This window comes from Leuresthes tenuis, unplaced genomic scaffold, assembly GCF_036924035.1.
Source record: "Leuresthes tenuis unplaced genomic scaffold, fLeuTen1.0.hap1 SCAF_11, whole genome shotgun sequence".
NCBI classification, from domain to species: Eukaryota; Metazoa; Chordata; class Actinopteri; order Atheriniformes; family Atherinopsidae; genus Leuresthes; species Leuresthes tenuis.
Window position 1 is genome coordinate 5,499,583 of NW_027325365.1, and position 17,133 is coordinate 5,516,715.

At 40.4% G+C, this 17,133-nt stretch overlaps 1 protein-coding gene across 1 annotated transcript in view; it reads right to left on the reverse strand.

The window, feature by feature from the left end:
* Positions 1-17,133, reverse strand: part of afg2a (AFG2 AAA ATPase homolog A) — a 114,846-nt gene that overhangs the window by 79,755 nt on the left and 17,958 nt on the right. Inside the window, exons 11-13 of the mRNA XM_072395193.1 lie at positions 13,762-13,919; positions 3,160-3,369; positions 78-131 (exon numbers count right to left, since the gene is read on the reverse strand). Of these exons, the coding sequence (XP_072251294.1) occupies positions 78-131; positions 3,160-3,369; positions 13,762-13,919 (422 nt within the window). The remainder of the gene's footprint in view (positions 1-77; positions 132-3,159; positions 3,370-13,761; positions 13,920-17,133) is intronic.

Here is a 17,133-nt window from a genome sequence, read left to right on the forward strand (position 1 = left end):
AAGACCAGTGAACAGGTGAGAATGCTGGTTGTGTAAGAGTTCATGATAATTAGAGAAAGGAAGCTAGATACAGTTACCTCTCTGACAGCTCTTTCAGACTCGCCAACATACTTGCTCAGTAATTCTGGTCCCTTAAAGAAAAGTTGAAATAGTAAAGAGTTAGTTTCTAAAGTTACATTTCACAGCATGTTAAGGCATTTCATTACAAAGTATGAACTCATAATGGAGTCAGTGATGTTTTGTTTTGCTGCAGAAAGAACACTGAACGAACACATTCCTATAGATGAATGAATATATCCGAATTCACACATTATTAAACATTTGCCAAAACTTTCAGGAGTCATGGCGGATCACCGGTTTATGTAGCTGCTTAAACTCAGAGGTCAACACTCTTACTTCTATGTCATGCCTGTTAAAATAAGTAGCATAAAGAAACTGTGACAATGCAGTGTGAGAATGTCATACAGGACAGCAGACTGTGTGTGTGTGTGTAGTTTCACGATACTGTTTTGATGTGCATGTACATTGTGTGCTGGTTCGTGTTTGTATGCAACACCTGTGTTTCACTTGGCAACGACACAGATTTTCCACTCTGTGAACGTTAAAGTGCCACGTTTGCTACCATTGCAAGAACAGTAGTGCTACCGGCACTGCGACTGCTCCCCTTCTAGCTGCAGCTGGCATTCAGCCTCATCAAATAAAATAGAAGCTCTGGCATTTACTTACAGTTAAAATTGAAAGTATGAACTCAAATAAAGCTTCTGTAAAAACCATGCAAGGTTTTCAGCAGCTTGTGCACAATCAGCAGCCAAATTTGTCACAGTTATTTCATATTATTTCATAGTTATTACATATCAGAGGAGGCATCTTATTTCCATTTAGTTGAAATGTGCTCTAACTGGAGGATCCTAATCAGGAAGACAGCAGATCAAATACACTTTTTTTGCTTTCACAAAAAGATGTCTTCTTGTTACCAGCTGCTTCTTCTTCTTCTGTGTGCTGAACAGGAACAGTGGAGCATGTGCAGAACGTCTGGGCCCATTTTAGACAAGTTGCGTGTATACACACACTGCTTTAGTACTATCACCATCTGAAGTTGTTTTTTACTACTAACCATATCATTTCTATCAAGCCATTTTCTTTCCTCCCTCATCTATCCCTCGCTCAGAGAAGATAAACATCCACTCAGCCCTCTGAAGAACTTCCTCTACAGCAATCCAGCCTTTCAACACCTCTGGGCCGACAGAGGAGACGACACTTCACTTCCAGCCCTTTTGTCTCCTGCAGTAAGTGTGGAGGTTGACTCATTATTCCCAGGTTGTTCGCTCTGTGGCAGAGCTAAAGGCTGGACACGCCGAGTTTAAAAACCATTGACGACGTGGAGAAGCGAGCTGTGTGTGTACTTGGTGTGTGGGTTTGTGTTCAGGTATGCATCTGCGGATGTGAGTGTGTTTGAGTGGCTGAGGGGAGGAAACTGAAATTGACAAGATGATAATAGGGCTTTTTTACACAGAGGAAACAGGCTGAGCCCTAAAGTATCCACATTTAAATCTGGATAACGTATCTATGTCAAAGCAACCGCTGCACTGGAAAAACCTGATACTGTTATTGCAGATGGTTAAGAGTGGCTTTCAGCAGGAGGGACAGGATGTTTTTATCCCCATTCATAGAGTGGATTCTCTTTTCGTGACAACTTTAAACTTTTAGTGTAACTGCTGTTTTTTAATCTCCATAAAATCCATCTGAAGACACGATTATACCAAACTTGAACTCTGAGTTAAATCTGCAATTTAACAGCTTATACACGAAAGTCCATGCTGCTTTAAATATGGCGAATGTTTTCCTTTGTGTTTTATTCAACTTAAGAAATTTTTTCTTTTTCGTGCAAATTGCATGTTTTATTTCTGTTCAAGTGGCCAAATAATCAGGTAATCTGAAGCTTAGGTTTTACACAAAAGACAAAAGTATATTTAATAACAATTTCCAGCTTTTACCAAGGGAACTCTAATATGACCTTGCCACATACCACAAAGAAAGGGTTCCAATTCAAGCTAACATTTGCAGTTACTTAATGATTCCAGTTGAGAGCTTCTGTCTTGGCTTCCTGTCTTTTCTAAATATTCCCTAATCAACAATTCAACAAGGTGATCAATCAGTTTCTGTCAACAAGATGTGGACGGGGAGGAGGTGAGGGTGACAGCGGGGGTGGCAGAGAGGATGGGGTGATGAATGAGAGAGGACAAACACGGGGTCAAAGGCCAGAAGAGGAAGCTCTCGGCAGAGGAAGCTGGGCACCTACAGCAGCTTCAGGTCGTCAGGGTAACATCATCACTGCTTCGACACTTCTAAAATCACTTTAAAATGGGGAGTTTAATCTGAAATTGGTGCATGTATCAATATTTGATAAGCCAAAAGTTTCCAAAAATGACATATGTGTCAGGCTGTATTTTGGCTAAATGTGAATAAAATTATGCACAAGATTTCCTGGACATGATGTATCCAGTAAAACACACAAGTTCTGAATGTTTCAATGAAACTAAACATGAAACTGGACACAAAGAGTGTACTGTGTCTGATATGGTGGGTCAGCAGAGAATTAGAACATTTTTCCAAACTAAACAAGCTAATTAAGGAAAAATAAAGGAAAAACCGCATGCTTGTGTTACAGTACACTTAATTTCTCTCCTGCTCTTTATATGGGCATGAGAGAAGTGCATCTTATATTAAAACAGTGTCACTTCTGCTGCTTGGTTGTTTGGATGCTTAAATTTCATTCTCAGGGAAACAACAATGCAGTTTGCAAACAAAATGTTAAGTCGCAAAGGTTGAGCTACAAAGGCCTTGACTGTGAGATTAGATTGAAACAACAAAATCATCAATCATCAAACTAATGGCTGCGTCATATGCACAGTTTTGGCAGGGTATTCAACCAAGAGAATCATGTGAAGAGGCACATCTGTGAAACATTATTTCTTCATATTTATGTATCCCATTAAATTAGAGGAAAGCGCCGATCTTTTGCACACTGTCTTCTTTGATTTAAACTTATTGTCTGTTTAAAATCAGGAAAGGAAAGTCATTTTTATAAAGTCTTGTCTGGACAAAGTCATGAAAGGAGCTGGATCCCTGACGGAAAATGATTCTGTGATGAAAACTCACTTTAATAGCCAGAAAATTGAGTCCGCTTTCATTAGCCAGAGCCTTGGCTATCATGGTCTTGGAGCAGCCTGGGGGCCCATAGAGCAGGACTCCTTTAGGTGGCTGGATGCCCATTCGGGTGAAGGCCTCAGGGTGCCTCAGAGGCCACTCCACAGCCTGCTTCAGTTTCAGCTTCACCTCTGCCATCCCACCAACATCTGACCAGCGGACCTGAAGAGGGAGAAGGGAGCAAACTATCAATACATTAACAAAAAAGTTCTGCAGCAGACCACATAAAGCCTGTCACAATATAAGATATAAAACAGAGGAACACTTCATACAATTATTTCATGAGACAGGTGAGCAGAAGAGGGATGTGCAGGTCAAACAGGCTCCTGAATACTGTCTAACTCGCAATTATCTTTCTATATGAAAACTTCAACATCGCCTTAAATAAAAGCATTTTTGAAAGTTAAACAAGGTGCAAGAATCTATTTGAAACTTAGTTATAATAGTGGGAAAGACTTCCAAACACTCTCAAAAAAACTGACACTTTGGCATTAGTATGGCTGAATCAAACCAAAATGTGTTTTTTATGGTCAGTTTAATACAAAAATAATAACTATACAATATTTTCAAAAGGGACTGAAGATACCTGAGACACAATTTTGACCACGACAAATGCAGAAATGCTGGTTAGCATGATCCATAGTAAAAATAATAAAAAGTAAAGAACAATGAAGGAAAAAGAAGAAGGAGCAACAGTACAATTAGAGGAAAATTAAATGAAAGTACAAATAGAAGTTGCAGTGGTAGGAAATAATGGTAAATACATAAAAAAATACTAGAAGAAAAAGAAGAAGAAGGTTGTTGTAACTGCAAAAGAAAAATCCAGTATGAGAAGAAGCAGATGTGGCAAGAGTGCAGCCTTGTTTCAGATCCAGTCAAAAATGTGGTCAAACAACAGCGTACAATCAAGCGAAATGCATATGCATTACCCTAGAGGTGGACGACAGAGAGAGGCCAAGCTCTAATAATGGATCACCTTCGGTCCAATGAAGTGCTCTAACTCACTCCAGTTCTTCCAAAAAAGTCATAGCTCAAACACAAACGCATCGCCAACAATAAATGCAACAGACCAAACAAACTCTGATTGCACGCTGATGTCACAGATGTTCACATGTAACCCATATAAGGACCTTTTTAGCTCTCTGACCACATGAGTAACTGCAAATTAACCTCAAGTTCCACCAAACTGATGACAGGGGTCGGATGGAGAGGATAGAAGTGAAATTTAAAAGCAAATTTGGAGGGAGACGGAGGAAGTGAGGGCTTGGGTTGAATCAGGGAGACTTTGGACGGAGTGAACAACAACAGAGCGAGTCTGCCAACAGCTGTCTGCCTGACAGATGGAGGGAGGGTGGAAGGCAGGGATAGAGTCCGGCAGTGAACAACCGGAGGAGATAAAGCAGATAAGGAGGAAAGATCCTCACCCAAAACCATCTAAAGTCTCTTTTTTTTTATCCAACCTGTCTTCTCCCACATTACTCACTTTTCTTTTCAGCTCTATCCTTTTCAGTTATTTTTCCGCCTCCTCGACATCCACCCTCTCTTTTCCCCTCTCATTTCTATATAATTCTTTTTATCTACTTTCATATCTTTTCTGTCCCTCCGTTTGTTATCTGCAGTATCTCAGGATTATGCTCTGCTGTCCTCCCACACTTGGCTTTCTCTTATTACATTCACAAAGGGAGGAATCAGGTTTTACAGGAAGTCATACAAGTCATCGGGTTACTGTAAAACCTGTCCATACATGCAGGTCAGTAATCAGAATTCTGGAGTAAATCAGGGATACAAAGAAAAAAAAATCTGGTTTGTATAATCTCCCCAAACCTGAAAATGTCTTCTTGTATATTTCTTGTTTATGAACAGCTGAAACAATAAGTGAATTATTCTATTAAGCAGATGACAGAAGAAAAAGTATCAACACTCTGACCATTAATATCAATAGGATGAGAAATGTGTCAGTTTGCTTGTTTCCTATATCAACAAACTTCTTTTTTTTTGCCTGTGTTGTTTCAGTTGATTAACATGTCATGCCTACCATGCGTGAGGTGCAAATCAATGTCACATTCTACGTGCGTGACATAGATACCTGCATTTCTCCGATTATAGACTTAAAAAACCACTTTGAATGGCTGGTCAACCACACATCGGGCTCTGAGAACTTTTATTATCCATTGTTCTTTTTCACCAGTAAACATTTTTCCAGGCACTGATGAACCTGCTAGACTCAACCTCAGTTCATTAGGATGACATGAAAATGTAGAAACTTTTTTTTTTCACGCCTTTAATTGCTCAGACAACTTTGGCCTATTTTGAACACCAAATGTAGCCTGTTTGAATGTTTTATAAATGCAGTTACACCCACTGAATAAAGACTGTTAAAAATAATTCCCATTGAAGTAGTAGCTACAACAAACCTGAGCTAAACGGAACTGGATTTACATCCAGTAACTATCAATACATTCCAGCGAACAAGAAGGTATTGACCACAGCGACAACAACTTGTACAATTTCTGATACAATTGGCCTATTTTAGTATTTTTGACTGGGCTGCAGATGCCGCCCACACACAGTGGAACTGTGCATAAACTGACATCTGTCTTTCAGAAAAGTAAAAATCCTCATGCGTGACTTCAAGTGAGCTGCGCCCACTCTTGCAGCCCTGAGTGCAGCACCCTCAGCGAAAAAGGGTGTCCCCTCCAAAACTGTTATCCATGACACCTGCAGAACAGAATGCAGAGTGAACACTTTCTTGTTGTTGTCATTTCCTCAAAAGCCAGTCCTTATCAGCCTTTTTCTTCTTCTTTTTGACCAGTGTGAAAAGGGCTTTTGCTTATTTGCTTCTTGTTGGATCTTTGAAAAAACTAATTACACTCTGTACTTCGTGGGTTCACTTTGCAGTGTTTGTCCGCACCATTTAACCGCTCTTTTCTGTGTGTTTTACCCAGGAACAGGCACAAACTCCTGAATTTTGACTTGGTCTGTGTCGCTCTGTGTCCGAGGAGCTTTTGTCACGACTCCAAAGTCAAGCTGAGCTGAGCCATTCAGAGCGGAGCAGATGAGGCCAACACATCCATGTGAAACACTGCAGAAACATGGCATCAAAACAAAATCACATGGACCACATGGAGAATAAGAGCACTCAACTCTGAGGCTGTCATCAATACGCCGCAGTTTCCAGGTGGAACTCATAATAGGCATTATAGCATTTACATTTTTCTTTCTTTTCTTTCTTCACTTTCACTCCATCACACCTTCTGACTTAAATACTGCTTATAACTCTCCTCCCTTGACTTCCTCCCCTCTATCCTCACATGCTCACCCCTGCCCTCCTCCTGCTCTCCATCCAGAGGTAACACATCCCAGGCCACCGGCGCCGTCTCTGGGGAACGGAGCACCTAATGGAAACCTGGCGTCTGGCCACATACTGTAAATACCGAACAATTTATGGCTAGCACTGAGCAAGAGAAAAAAATGCACAGAGTGAGGAAGAAGTAGAAGCTGGGCAGGAGGGGAGGGTGTTGCAGAGATGAGGAGATGTATCAAAAGCAGGCGAGCAAACCAGTGGAATCAAATAAAAAGTAGAGTGAGATAAAAGGAACTATAAAGCTGGTTTACATACAGAAAAATGGATAAAGACCAGTAAAGAGACTGCTAGAGGAAAAATCTTCATATCTCAGTGGCAACTGAGCAAATGTAAGTTACAGATTAACTGTGGAGAGGTTAAAAAGCTCTTGAATAAATACACAAATCATTCTTGGCGTGAGATTATTTTGTCAGTGGTTACACAAAAGTTTTGGGCAAGTTTGAGGTTTTTTTTAGACAGACTTCTTACTTGTATTTCAAAATCACTGTTTGGGAAGGATTTTCAGGAATCATTGACCATAATCCACCAAAAAATGTTCTACTTGCTGCCCAATCTCACAGGAAAACTAGTAATAGGTGTAAATTGCATGTGTCACCATTCAGGGCCAGAAATTCTGAAATGGCAGCATGTGTGTGTTGTTTATGTGACATTACAGAGACAGTGGTGGATGTAGACTAAACATGTTATTTCAACTATTAACCCTAAAATGTTATGTTGGATGGGCCTTGATAGCTTGGTCCCTTGTACTAAAGCAGCCACATACCATCTTCCACCTTATAAGCAACCAGAAAAACCTTCAATATATAATCGCTGTCATATACCAAGTAATCTCTAATTTACAAATTCATCATGCAATGCCACATCCCCATATAGACAAACAGAAATGAGAGTGTAAAACTCTTTTTATTGTGAGACTGCAATGTTCTGTGCTGTAGATTAACATAACCAGTAAATATTCTGCATTCTGCATCAAGTTGCTTCTGGTCTGGGAGCAAATACAATTTAAGCACCTCAAATCTAATCTGTTTTCAGGCTTTAGAAAATATAGACAGTGATGGGAGCCATTGATGAACCACAGGTGTTTTCCAACCAGATAATGTGAGGTAGTATAAACAGTACCCAAGTCCCAACAAGTGGTCACATGCATAAAACTGTGTATTTTCAGGATTAAACCTGTGTGTACACATAAAAGGCAGAAATGTACACAGATTTCCTAAATCTGAATCATCTGAATCACTGAGGCCATGAATGGATATGGACACACTCCTAATACGTCATTTAGGTGTAAAAAAAGATGGGCATTTTTATCAAATGGGAAATTTAGACAACCGACAGTGAGGTCAAGGAAATGTATTTAGTTTTATTTGATGACAAAAACCGCTGAATAGAAAAAACTAAGAAGAATCAACTCTGTAAATTTAGAGCAAAGGACAATGTACAGGTAAATAAAAAAGAAGTCGGAGAGCAGCAAGAAGCACAAAAGGACCACTCCTGCTTTGTTTGCAACAGATAAGTCTGCACAGTGCAGCTTTATAGTATACACATGGATCGTGCTCTGTTGGCTTTTCCTTATACACCCTTTAGCAGCCTAAAGCAGTTCAAGAATCACTCTTCTGCCAGGAAATCAGAACAATGTCTAATTACTAGATTTCTTTTGAAAGCCTCATTAGCAAGGTCTTCCACGGCCATCATGTGCAACCATGATGCACAGCTGCAGTTATTTACAGAACCCACAATTAAATAACAGTTTATCAGGAAAACTTACAGGAAACAAAATCAGAAATAAAAGAACTGTCTTCTGTTTCATATTAAATTCTGTCTTCATTTTCCCCCTTTCAACTTCACTATATCAGGGTTAGATTGCTTGCACTACATATTCCTCCTTCGTGAATACCAGTGTGTGAGTAGAAAAAGGTGTGAGCATGGTCACATCATTTATGCATATGGCCCAAGGATTTGGACATGGTGGATGAATGAGTTCAACAGAAGACTGTGAGCCAGGATATTGGGGTTGAAGTCCTGTCAGTTGTGTCTTTTTTCAGCCATAGTTTTCCAGATTTCTGTCCATATAAATGGTTTCCATGTACTGCACAGCTGTAATGGACAAAACTTGGAAAAAAGGCACAGAAAGTCTGTAAATCTGCTAAATGGATTTGAGGTGCTTGGCAAATACACTCCTATAGCCGACTAAAAGCATAGTGTGCACATCTACAAATAAAACAATAAGTATAACTGAGGAAACTTGAGTTGACATCAGTGGTGGTTAAGATGATAAGAAGACCATCAAAGAATCAATTAAATGTACTTAAAACTACACTGTATGTGACATTACAGCTTACCCAATGTTATTTAATATGGGAAGTCATGTGGAAGCAGGAGTCAACTGACAACCTTCTACCAAATGATGATGACACCAATCGTCAGGCACAGAGCGTGAGTAACAGGCAATGTTCACATAACCTTTTAAAAGAGTTTACCAGCAACATCCTCAGGTGTACCAGAAACAGTTGTTTCTCTCCATCAAAGAAGCTGAGGTGCAATGCGACACTGTAAACTCGAATCCCCCCCTCCTTCCTGTTGACTTTATTTTGTTTGTCACTAGAGACTTTACGAAACTGTCCCCAAAAATGTAAGAAGTAACTTTTCTGTCACAGCTGAAGCATCTATGAAATTAGTAGGAAATGTTTAAACTCGGGCCGGGACTTTAACGCATTAATTAAGAATGAATTAATTACACAAAAATGAATGAAGGTTTCTCACTGGATGAGTTTCAGGCATACCGATTATACTGGAGCACCAACTAATGTTCATGACTTCAGACAGCAACAAACCACAGTGAACAATAGTCAAACATGAATGAAGAAGCTGATGAGACCACTTTGGTTGGCCCCATGGACGGGAAATTTTGTTTTAAAAACCAGACGGATGGGGTGGTCGGTAGCGTAGTAGTGGGTTGTGCAGGCGGCCCGTGTAAAGAGGCTACAGTCCTCTCGGTTCGAATCCCGCATCGTACGGCCTTTTACTGGATGTCATTCCCCCTGTCTCTGCTTTCTGCTTTCTGTCTCTTTTTATCTGTCCTGTCCATTAAAAGGCATAACATTTTTTTTTTTAAACGGACGGATGGATGGAAGCGTCGATAAGAGCACGGTTGGTTAAGCACCACCTTGAAAAAAATAATCAATGTCAATGTTTTGTTGCTTAAGCTTATGTATTCAGTCATTCTTCAATGGTATACTAAAATCCATGTGAAAACAAAAATTCTCACTGTTCTCAGGTCAAATATTGACATGCGATTAAGAATGCGATTATTTTTTATTAATTATTTACAAAGCCTCTAATTAAATAGATACATTTTTTTTATCGAGTCCCGGCCCTAGTTTAAACCCAAACCCTACTATGCTGTGCCCACCGCCCCCATCTTCCCTCCCCTCTTTTTTGTACAATACCCAGTTATTACCTTTTATTGTTGTTTTCTGAACTTTACAAGGGGCCTCTCACGCTTTGATGGGGCTGAAAGGAGAGTGTGAGGGACTTCTCAGACAAAAAAAGAAACAATATATCAATCACTACAAGGAGTACGTTTAAAAGAAGGAATAAAAGTGGTAGATGCACTGCTGCCAACGAAAAAATATTAAAGCCAGACTGCAGAAATGTGTTTACGTGGGTGAAAAAAGATAGCAATACAAGATTAACGAGACGTTAAAACAAAGAGGAATGTGTTGTCAAAAAAGAAACAACTGATTGAAATTATCTTTAAACTTATTTACATGTAAAAATAATGTGAAGTGAGAGGCATAATCTGTAAATCTCAAATCTCCAGATACGTGATCTGAGAAGGTTTCAGAGGAACTCTGGGCATGTATTCATCCGGCACCACTGGAAGTTTCTTATATAAAATGGATTAGAAACAAATGTTTGCACTCATGTGGATATAATCAAGTCCGGGGCTCTGCGGCTGGCCTTTCAGCTGAGCTGTGCAAGAAGAAGGAGAAGAAGAAAAAAAAAAAGAAATCCAAACTCACTCCTCTCTTGTTTCCAAGAACCGGCCACAAGAACTAAATGTCTCTGGGTGAGCTCAGTGCAGTGTGTTGCAGAAAGAAAAGAGGAGGCGGGTGGAGGTGAAGGGATAGAAAGCACGTTTCTTCCTCTCTTTTTCTCTTTTAGTTGCTGGCAGGAACCATCAGCGACCCGATCTGCTTTCAATTACCGGTGGAGGATGATGTTAGCTTTCTTCCTGTCCATTATGTCTTGCACATGCAAACTCCAAAACATCCTGGAGTCTCACCGCTGTCCTCTCATCCCTCCCTTCCATCTTTTACGTCCTCAGTCTCCCTCCATCTGTTAAGAGCAAGTTATTCATCTTCACTGCAGTGCAGGGTAAAATGGCCATGGGGTCATTTCCACTCTCCTTCAGCCTGACCCCATCTTTAAAGTCCTGGTGATTCAGTGGTGAATTAGACGGAGGCACTGCTTCGGTTGATGAGCTTTTCTCATGGCAATAAGTGATGACAATGTTTAGGTTATAAATTGTGCTTTGTGCTCCAAATGAAGCAAAGACTGTATGATGTAAACCAGTCTGCTTCCTCCCACTGCTACCACAAGGCTGAATGCAACAGAGATGCAACTGATACTGATTACAAACTTGGGATCCGCACAGACTGTGTTATTAGGAATGACACCATGTACTAGGCAGGCAGGAGGCTCTCTGCAACCCACAATCCTATTAATTATTCTCTCACTGACATCAACCACTCAGCAGAAGATGAATATTAACCATCCTTTAATGTTTTTTTCTTCTTCTCAGCTTACTCATTTTTCTGCTGCTTGGGAACATTTTGAATCTTTTTCATTTCCACAAGACATTTCTGTATTGGGTATGTAAGGGATAATGCCCGACGTTATCAGAAATTAATGGATGAGGCGTGAACCGTCCATTCGTTTCTGATAATGGAAGTGACCACGCTTATACCATGGTCACTTACGAAAGAAAGAAATATTCAATCAATCATTAATAATTTAATGTGTTTTAAGAGTTAAAATCGTGAGTTGCTCTTTTTTTTTTTTTTTTACAAGTCACAGCTGAGCGGACTATTTAATATCTCCCAACCGGACAGACGCATAAAACAGTCGCAAAATGTCATTGAGAGCAGGGGCAGTGTAGCTTTCATGCTTCAGCCAGGAAGTCTCTTATTGCTTTAACTGCCCATGACGTGGTTTTCTTTGTGTTTATCTTGTCCTTGTCATCCTCTAATTTGTTCAGTTCCTCCGGCTTCTTCTTTTTCTTTTCACATTCTCTTCTCTCTTCTTCTTCTTCTGCTGCATCCCAGTCTTCAAAGTTATCAAATTCACCAAATAAGTTAAAAGAAATCATAAATTATCTCATGTTTTTGTCTGTCTTGCCGTTGTGAGAAATAAACTGTGAAATAACGATGAGTCTCCGTTGCCATGGTTACCTACTAGCGTTTGAGCCAGTGCAATAATTTAGCTCTGTCATCAGGCAATTTGACCGGAATGTCCTCCTCTGTGTCCACTATCGCTTTTTAACCTTCACCCTCCAGCCAGTCAGAATGGAGTATTCACCCAGATCATAAACGTTGTTAACAATGTCACTGACAGTTCCTTTATGCCCACTCCAGTCCAGAGGTCCTGGTCCTCAATTCAGCTCCCAAACCTGAAAAACCTGAAGCTCTCGCTTTGGACCAACAGTGGCACAAATCAACATTTTTTTATAAAAACAATGACGCTCGCAGTTACAAATAAAATGAAAGTTATCCCCTAAATTTGCTTGTCCCGCCAGCTTTGCTGTTAGTTACTGTTTAGCCATTTGGGCCACAACTTTTCTAACTGGTTTGCTCTCACTTAGTTGTGATTTTGACGTCAGCAGTGAGCTGTTTGTGGTGAAAAAAAAATGATTACAATAAAACCTCCATAATGGACTGGAGGAGAAACTGAAACGCACTCATCTTAAAGTATATTAAATTCTTTATTTTTTCTCATCAACTCTGTACAGGTTTATGGAGTGTTTTGCTAATTAGAAATTAAAATACCTCAATTACTTTACTTTACAATTACTTTGTTATTATGCATTTGGCAGACGCTTTTATCCAAAGCGACTTGAAAGTGTCTTAGAGTAAAAAAAAAAGAAAAAAAGAAAAAAAGCCAAGGAGACTAGATCAGTGCTAAATATGCCTACAAAGCACATTGGTAAACTTTTGCAGTTGAAACCACCAGTAGATTTCAGGGATAAAGAGCCCTGGTGAGATAGGTAACCCCAAAGCAACAGATCACTATCAATAATATCCAGTGTGGCTTTGTGGAGATGTCAGAGTTGACAGAAGTAATTCCTCACTAAAAGTCACATAACAGCCAGCTGGAATTAAGCTAAAAGCCACCTGAATGACTTCCAAAAAGCCAAATCATCTGACTGGATGAAAAAATGACGGATCTGTTTGGCCACAACTCCCAGTGGTGGGTGTGGAGGGCCTGAGGAATGAGCATCACCCTATTAATAACATCTCTTTAGTCATACACGGTAATAGCAGCTTCATTCTGAGGGAATGTGTTTCTGTTCCAGGGTCAAAGGGGAAAAATGGATAAAGAAAAATATACAGTGATCCTGACAGAAAATCTCTTCTAGAGTGCTCAGGAAACGAGGAGGAAGGTTTACATTTCAATGAAATGGGACCTGATGCATAGCCCAAACGACCACATGAGTGGCTTCAAGAAAACTGTGAAAAGCTCTGAGAAACACTGGAAAACTCTATTAAAGACCTTTTACTACCTCATTACTATATTTAAAGCCTGACCATCATACACATTTACAACCCGTTTCCACCGCACTGATGTTTCCAAGGAGCCAGAAACTGTTTCACAAACTGAATGTACTCCAGAAGAACCAGGTAATTAATTCTGTCCCACCGTGATAGTTCCTAGTAGCAGTAATGCTCCTGATCTGACAGCTGTACATTCTGAAATGACTGAGTCTGTGGATGCGAGGGGTTAGCAAAAAAAAAAGTATCCTCACTGATGATTAATATCACTGTGAGGGACACAATATACCTCATAATGCTGAATGAGCTTAAAAATTAAGTTAAGTAGGTGGCATTTCGTGTTGTAGCCTATATGAAGGATAAAACGAATATGAAGGATAAAACGATAAAAACAATGGACTGGAGCGAGAATTACTGTACCTTGGGCACATCAATAGCAACCTCCCTCATGGCGCTTGGCTTCACAGCAGACATGGCCCACTGGAGGTCCTGCAGATTGACAGTCACCGTTCCCATCAGCTGCTTGTCCGATGCTGCTTGATGGGAACCTCCCAGCGCTCGCCTCAGTGCGTGCAGACCTGCATGGAGACAATTTCCACACTCGATCACATCAAGAAAAAAATTATTTGAACCTTTAAACAGACATGCTGAACAAACAAACTGACTTGACTGAAGGTTTTGCTGATCTTTGAATAACAATGACAATGCTAGGACTTAGAGATGGAAGGAAGCCATTTATTTGACCAAGATTTGCCTGAGGACATTCAGACTTACATATTATAGAAAATGTGAATAATTCTGAATATAAAAAGATATTTTGAGGAATAATAAAAGCTGTGGAACAGATGCCTAAAGAAGCAATGCCAGTCTGGTTTTCACTCAACGGTTTTCTTACACACCCAGTGTGAAAAAGTTTTCACTCAAAACATTCATGCTTGTGCACGCTGTGTTGACACACACCAAGCAAATGTAAATCTCAAAATAAACAATAATTCCATTTTTGGCAGCAAAAATAATTGGGCCCGTATTATTGGGGATGACAAAACAAACACGTGTGTCACTATCAAGAAGTTTTGTTTCTTCTTGCAAAAAAGGGCGAGTGCAGATAAATCCGACAGAGGCTGACTGACAAGACACATTTCTGAAGGAAAAGATTTCATTTCACAACTTAAAAGGTTATTAAGCACGCGTGCTACCTTTAAATATTGTTGGATGTTTAGCAGCTGTGGTGTATAAGACAACTACTGAGAAAACCCCCTGTTCTGTTTGGAGGTTTTCCACAATCAGTGAGGAAGCTTTCCGGCATTCCGTCTCAACAGTCGCTGTTGTTATTCATGTCGCAGAAGGAAATGAAGATTGATTACGGATCTAACTCTGAAACACATGCAAAACCAAGGATGTCCCTTTTAGTTCTTCAAATTTGCTGAAGCAGAGTTTGAGGCCTTCCCAAAAAAGGTTTCCAAAAATTAGAGCAACAGCTTGAGATACAGTTTGAAAAGATAACAACACACGGCTGCACTGTGGCTGTATGTTTCAGGTATATAAACAGGGAATGCAGCTGGTCTTACAGAGTTTATTATTGCCCATTAACTTTAATGACAAAAAGGTCTACAAATAGATGTAGATGCAGTTTATCATGTGGTAAGTGCTGAAAACTAGAGTGAAATGCATAAGAAAGGCAAAAAGTACAGAATGACAGAAAATGCCATGTGTATATAAGTTTGCATCCAGCTGCACATATTGGAAGCACAGGTCTTCTATCACTCAATTACACGCTGACTGTGGGCAATGATTAGAAGTTACAAAACCAGCCCACGACCATGTTTCCAAAACCAAGAGTTGGGTAACATGATATTAGGCACACAACCATTCTCAATGCACATTTGCACACATCACACAAATCCACACACACATAAACTCTTGGCTTCCTCCTCTCGGCAAAAGGGCTGGGTGGGGGTCTGGGTGGGAGATGGAGTGGTGAGGGCTGTAGAGGAACGGACGTGGTCCAGGGCTGGGGGCCAGAGAGCAGACGAGAGGGGATTTACGATCAGACAAGACTGCATCCTGTTTATATTTTCCATGGCCTGTCTGCCTAGGCGAGGGACAGACAGACAGACAGACAGACAGGCAGACAGGCAGACAGGCAGGCAGAGGGGAAAAGAAGAAGGAGGAACACAACTAATGCAAGCAGGTTTGTCTTCTGTGGGCCCGCCAAGCTGAGGTCAATGTGTTCCCCAGTCTCGGCTCTCTTGTGTATGATGTCTTTCTCTCATCTTTTGCCCTCCAACCCAACGCGCCCACCCTTGTTCTTGTTTTAAATCCCCAGAGGTCTAAACATCCCATCATTCCATCTGGCTGCCGCTTTAGCTCTTCAGCTGCGTTAATGCTTCGGAGCAGCGGTGTGTAGACTGCACAAAAACATCTGGTCTGAGTAGAACGGACGAGGCAAGGCAGGATAGGATGTGGAGGGAAGCTGGGGTGAGGAGGTAGATGAGAAGCAGCAGCCACAACACCATATGCATTAACGCCAAACCATCAGCTGCCTGCCCAGTGAAGGTGGAGGGCCTCAGTCTCCTTAAATGCTGAGAGGATGATGGAAGAGGAAAAACAAGCTGTTGTGTTTAGATCTTGTTAAAAGACACTCTGCAGCTTAAGACGACCCTTAAGGACATAGTTTTTTCCAACTCTGACACAACGTTTAAACTCTAAACAACGTCATACCAAAAAATACAGAATTATAAACATAATTGTCCAAAACATTCATTCATTATCTTATTGCTTAGCTTTAAAATCAAATAGGACACTCAAAATGTTTCTTTAATTACTTGCTTACAACAAAAGCAACTCCATGAAAAAAAGAAAAAAAAGGTTTGACACTCGATAGGCTCTCTGCAACGTTGAGACATCATGCTTTATTACAGTCATAACCTTTGTGACTGTTTTCCATAACAAATTTGGAGTCTTGTAGACTCTACACGTCTGCAAATGTTTAATTTCTGCATTTCAATCATCGATTACCAATTTTCTACAATAAGCCAAAATTGACAGCTAGTCTAAAGCTTCCAGTCAATATCATGACCCCACACAAGCCACACAGAATAAAAAACGCTGCTGACAAATGTTTAATAAATGCTTTACCAAGAATCCTCTAAAATTGTCTGGAGAGATTGTCTGAACAGACTGCCAGCAGTAATGAAAAGTCTCGCATAGAAATGACCTGACTGGAAGAGAAAGGTTCATAAGCCGCAGAGCTCCAAGTCCATCCTGGATGCCCGGAGGGCCACAGAAACTTGATTCAGTGATGTGACTTCAACATTTTGCTTTAGGGATTCACTCTCTCCTAACTGCTCTTGGCTGACTCCAAACACACATTTGGTTTAGTTATGAAAACATCCGATGGGAAGCGAAAAGGAAAGAAAAAAAAAAAGAAAAGCAACACAACACAGTTTAATCTGAACCTTATGTGGACTCATTTTCCTATTTCTTTCTTTCTCTCTTTTTTTTTTTTTTTAAATTTGCACTCCTCCTTTCCAGAATGCTTCAAATTCATCCGGGAACTGAGTGAAAGGGTCTTCTAAATGAGCAAAAATGCACATTTGCAAAGCATCACACCAGGGCCCAAACAAGGTATGGACGAGAGGGAAAAGCTCATTTCACCATGTTGGATTGGCCGGGGGAAAGCAGAGAATGATTGTGTTTTTTTCTGCAACAGGCATGGTCTTAATTATATGCATCCAAAACAGACCTTACCCAAAATCTTCCCTGCAGGGGTCACCTCTGCTTAAGCTCATA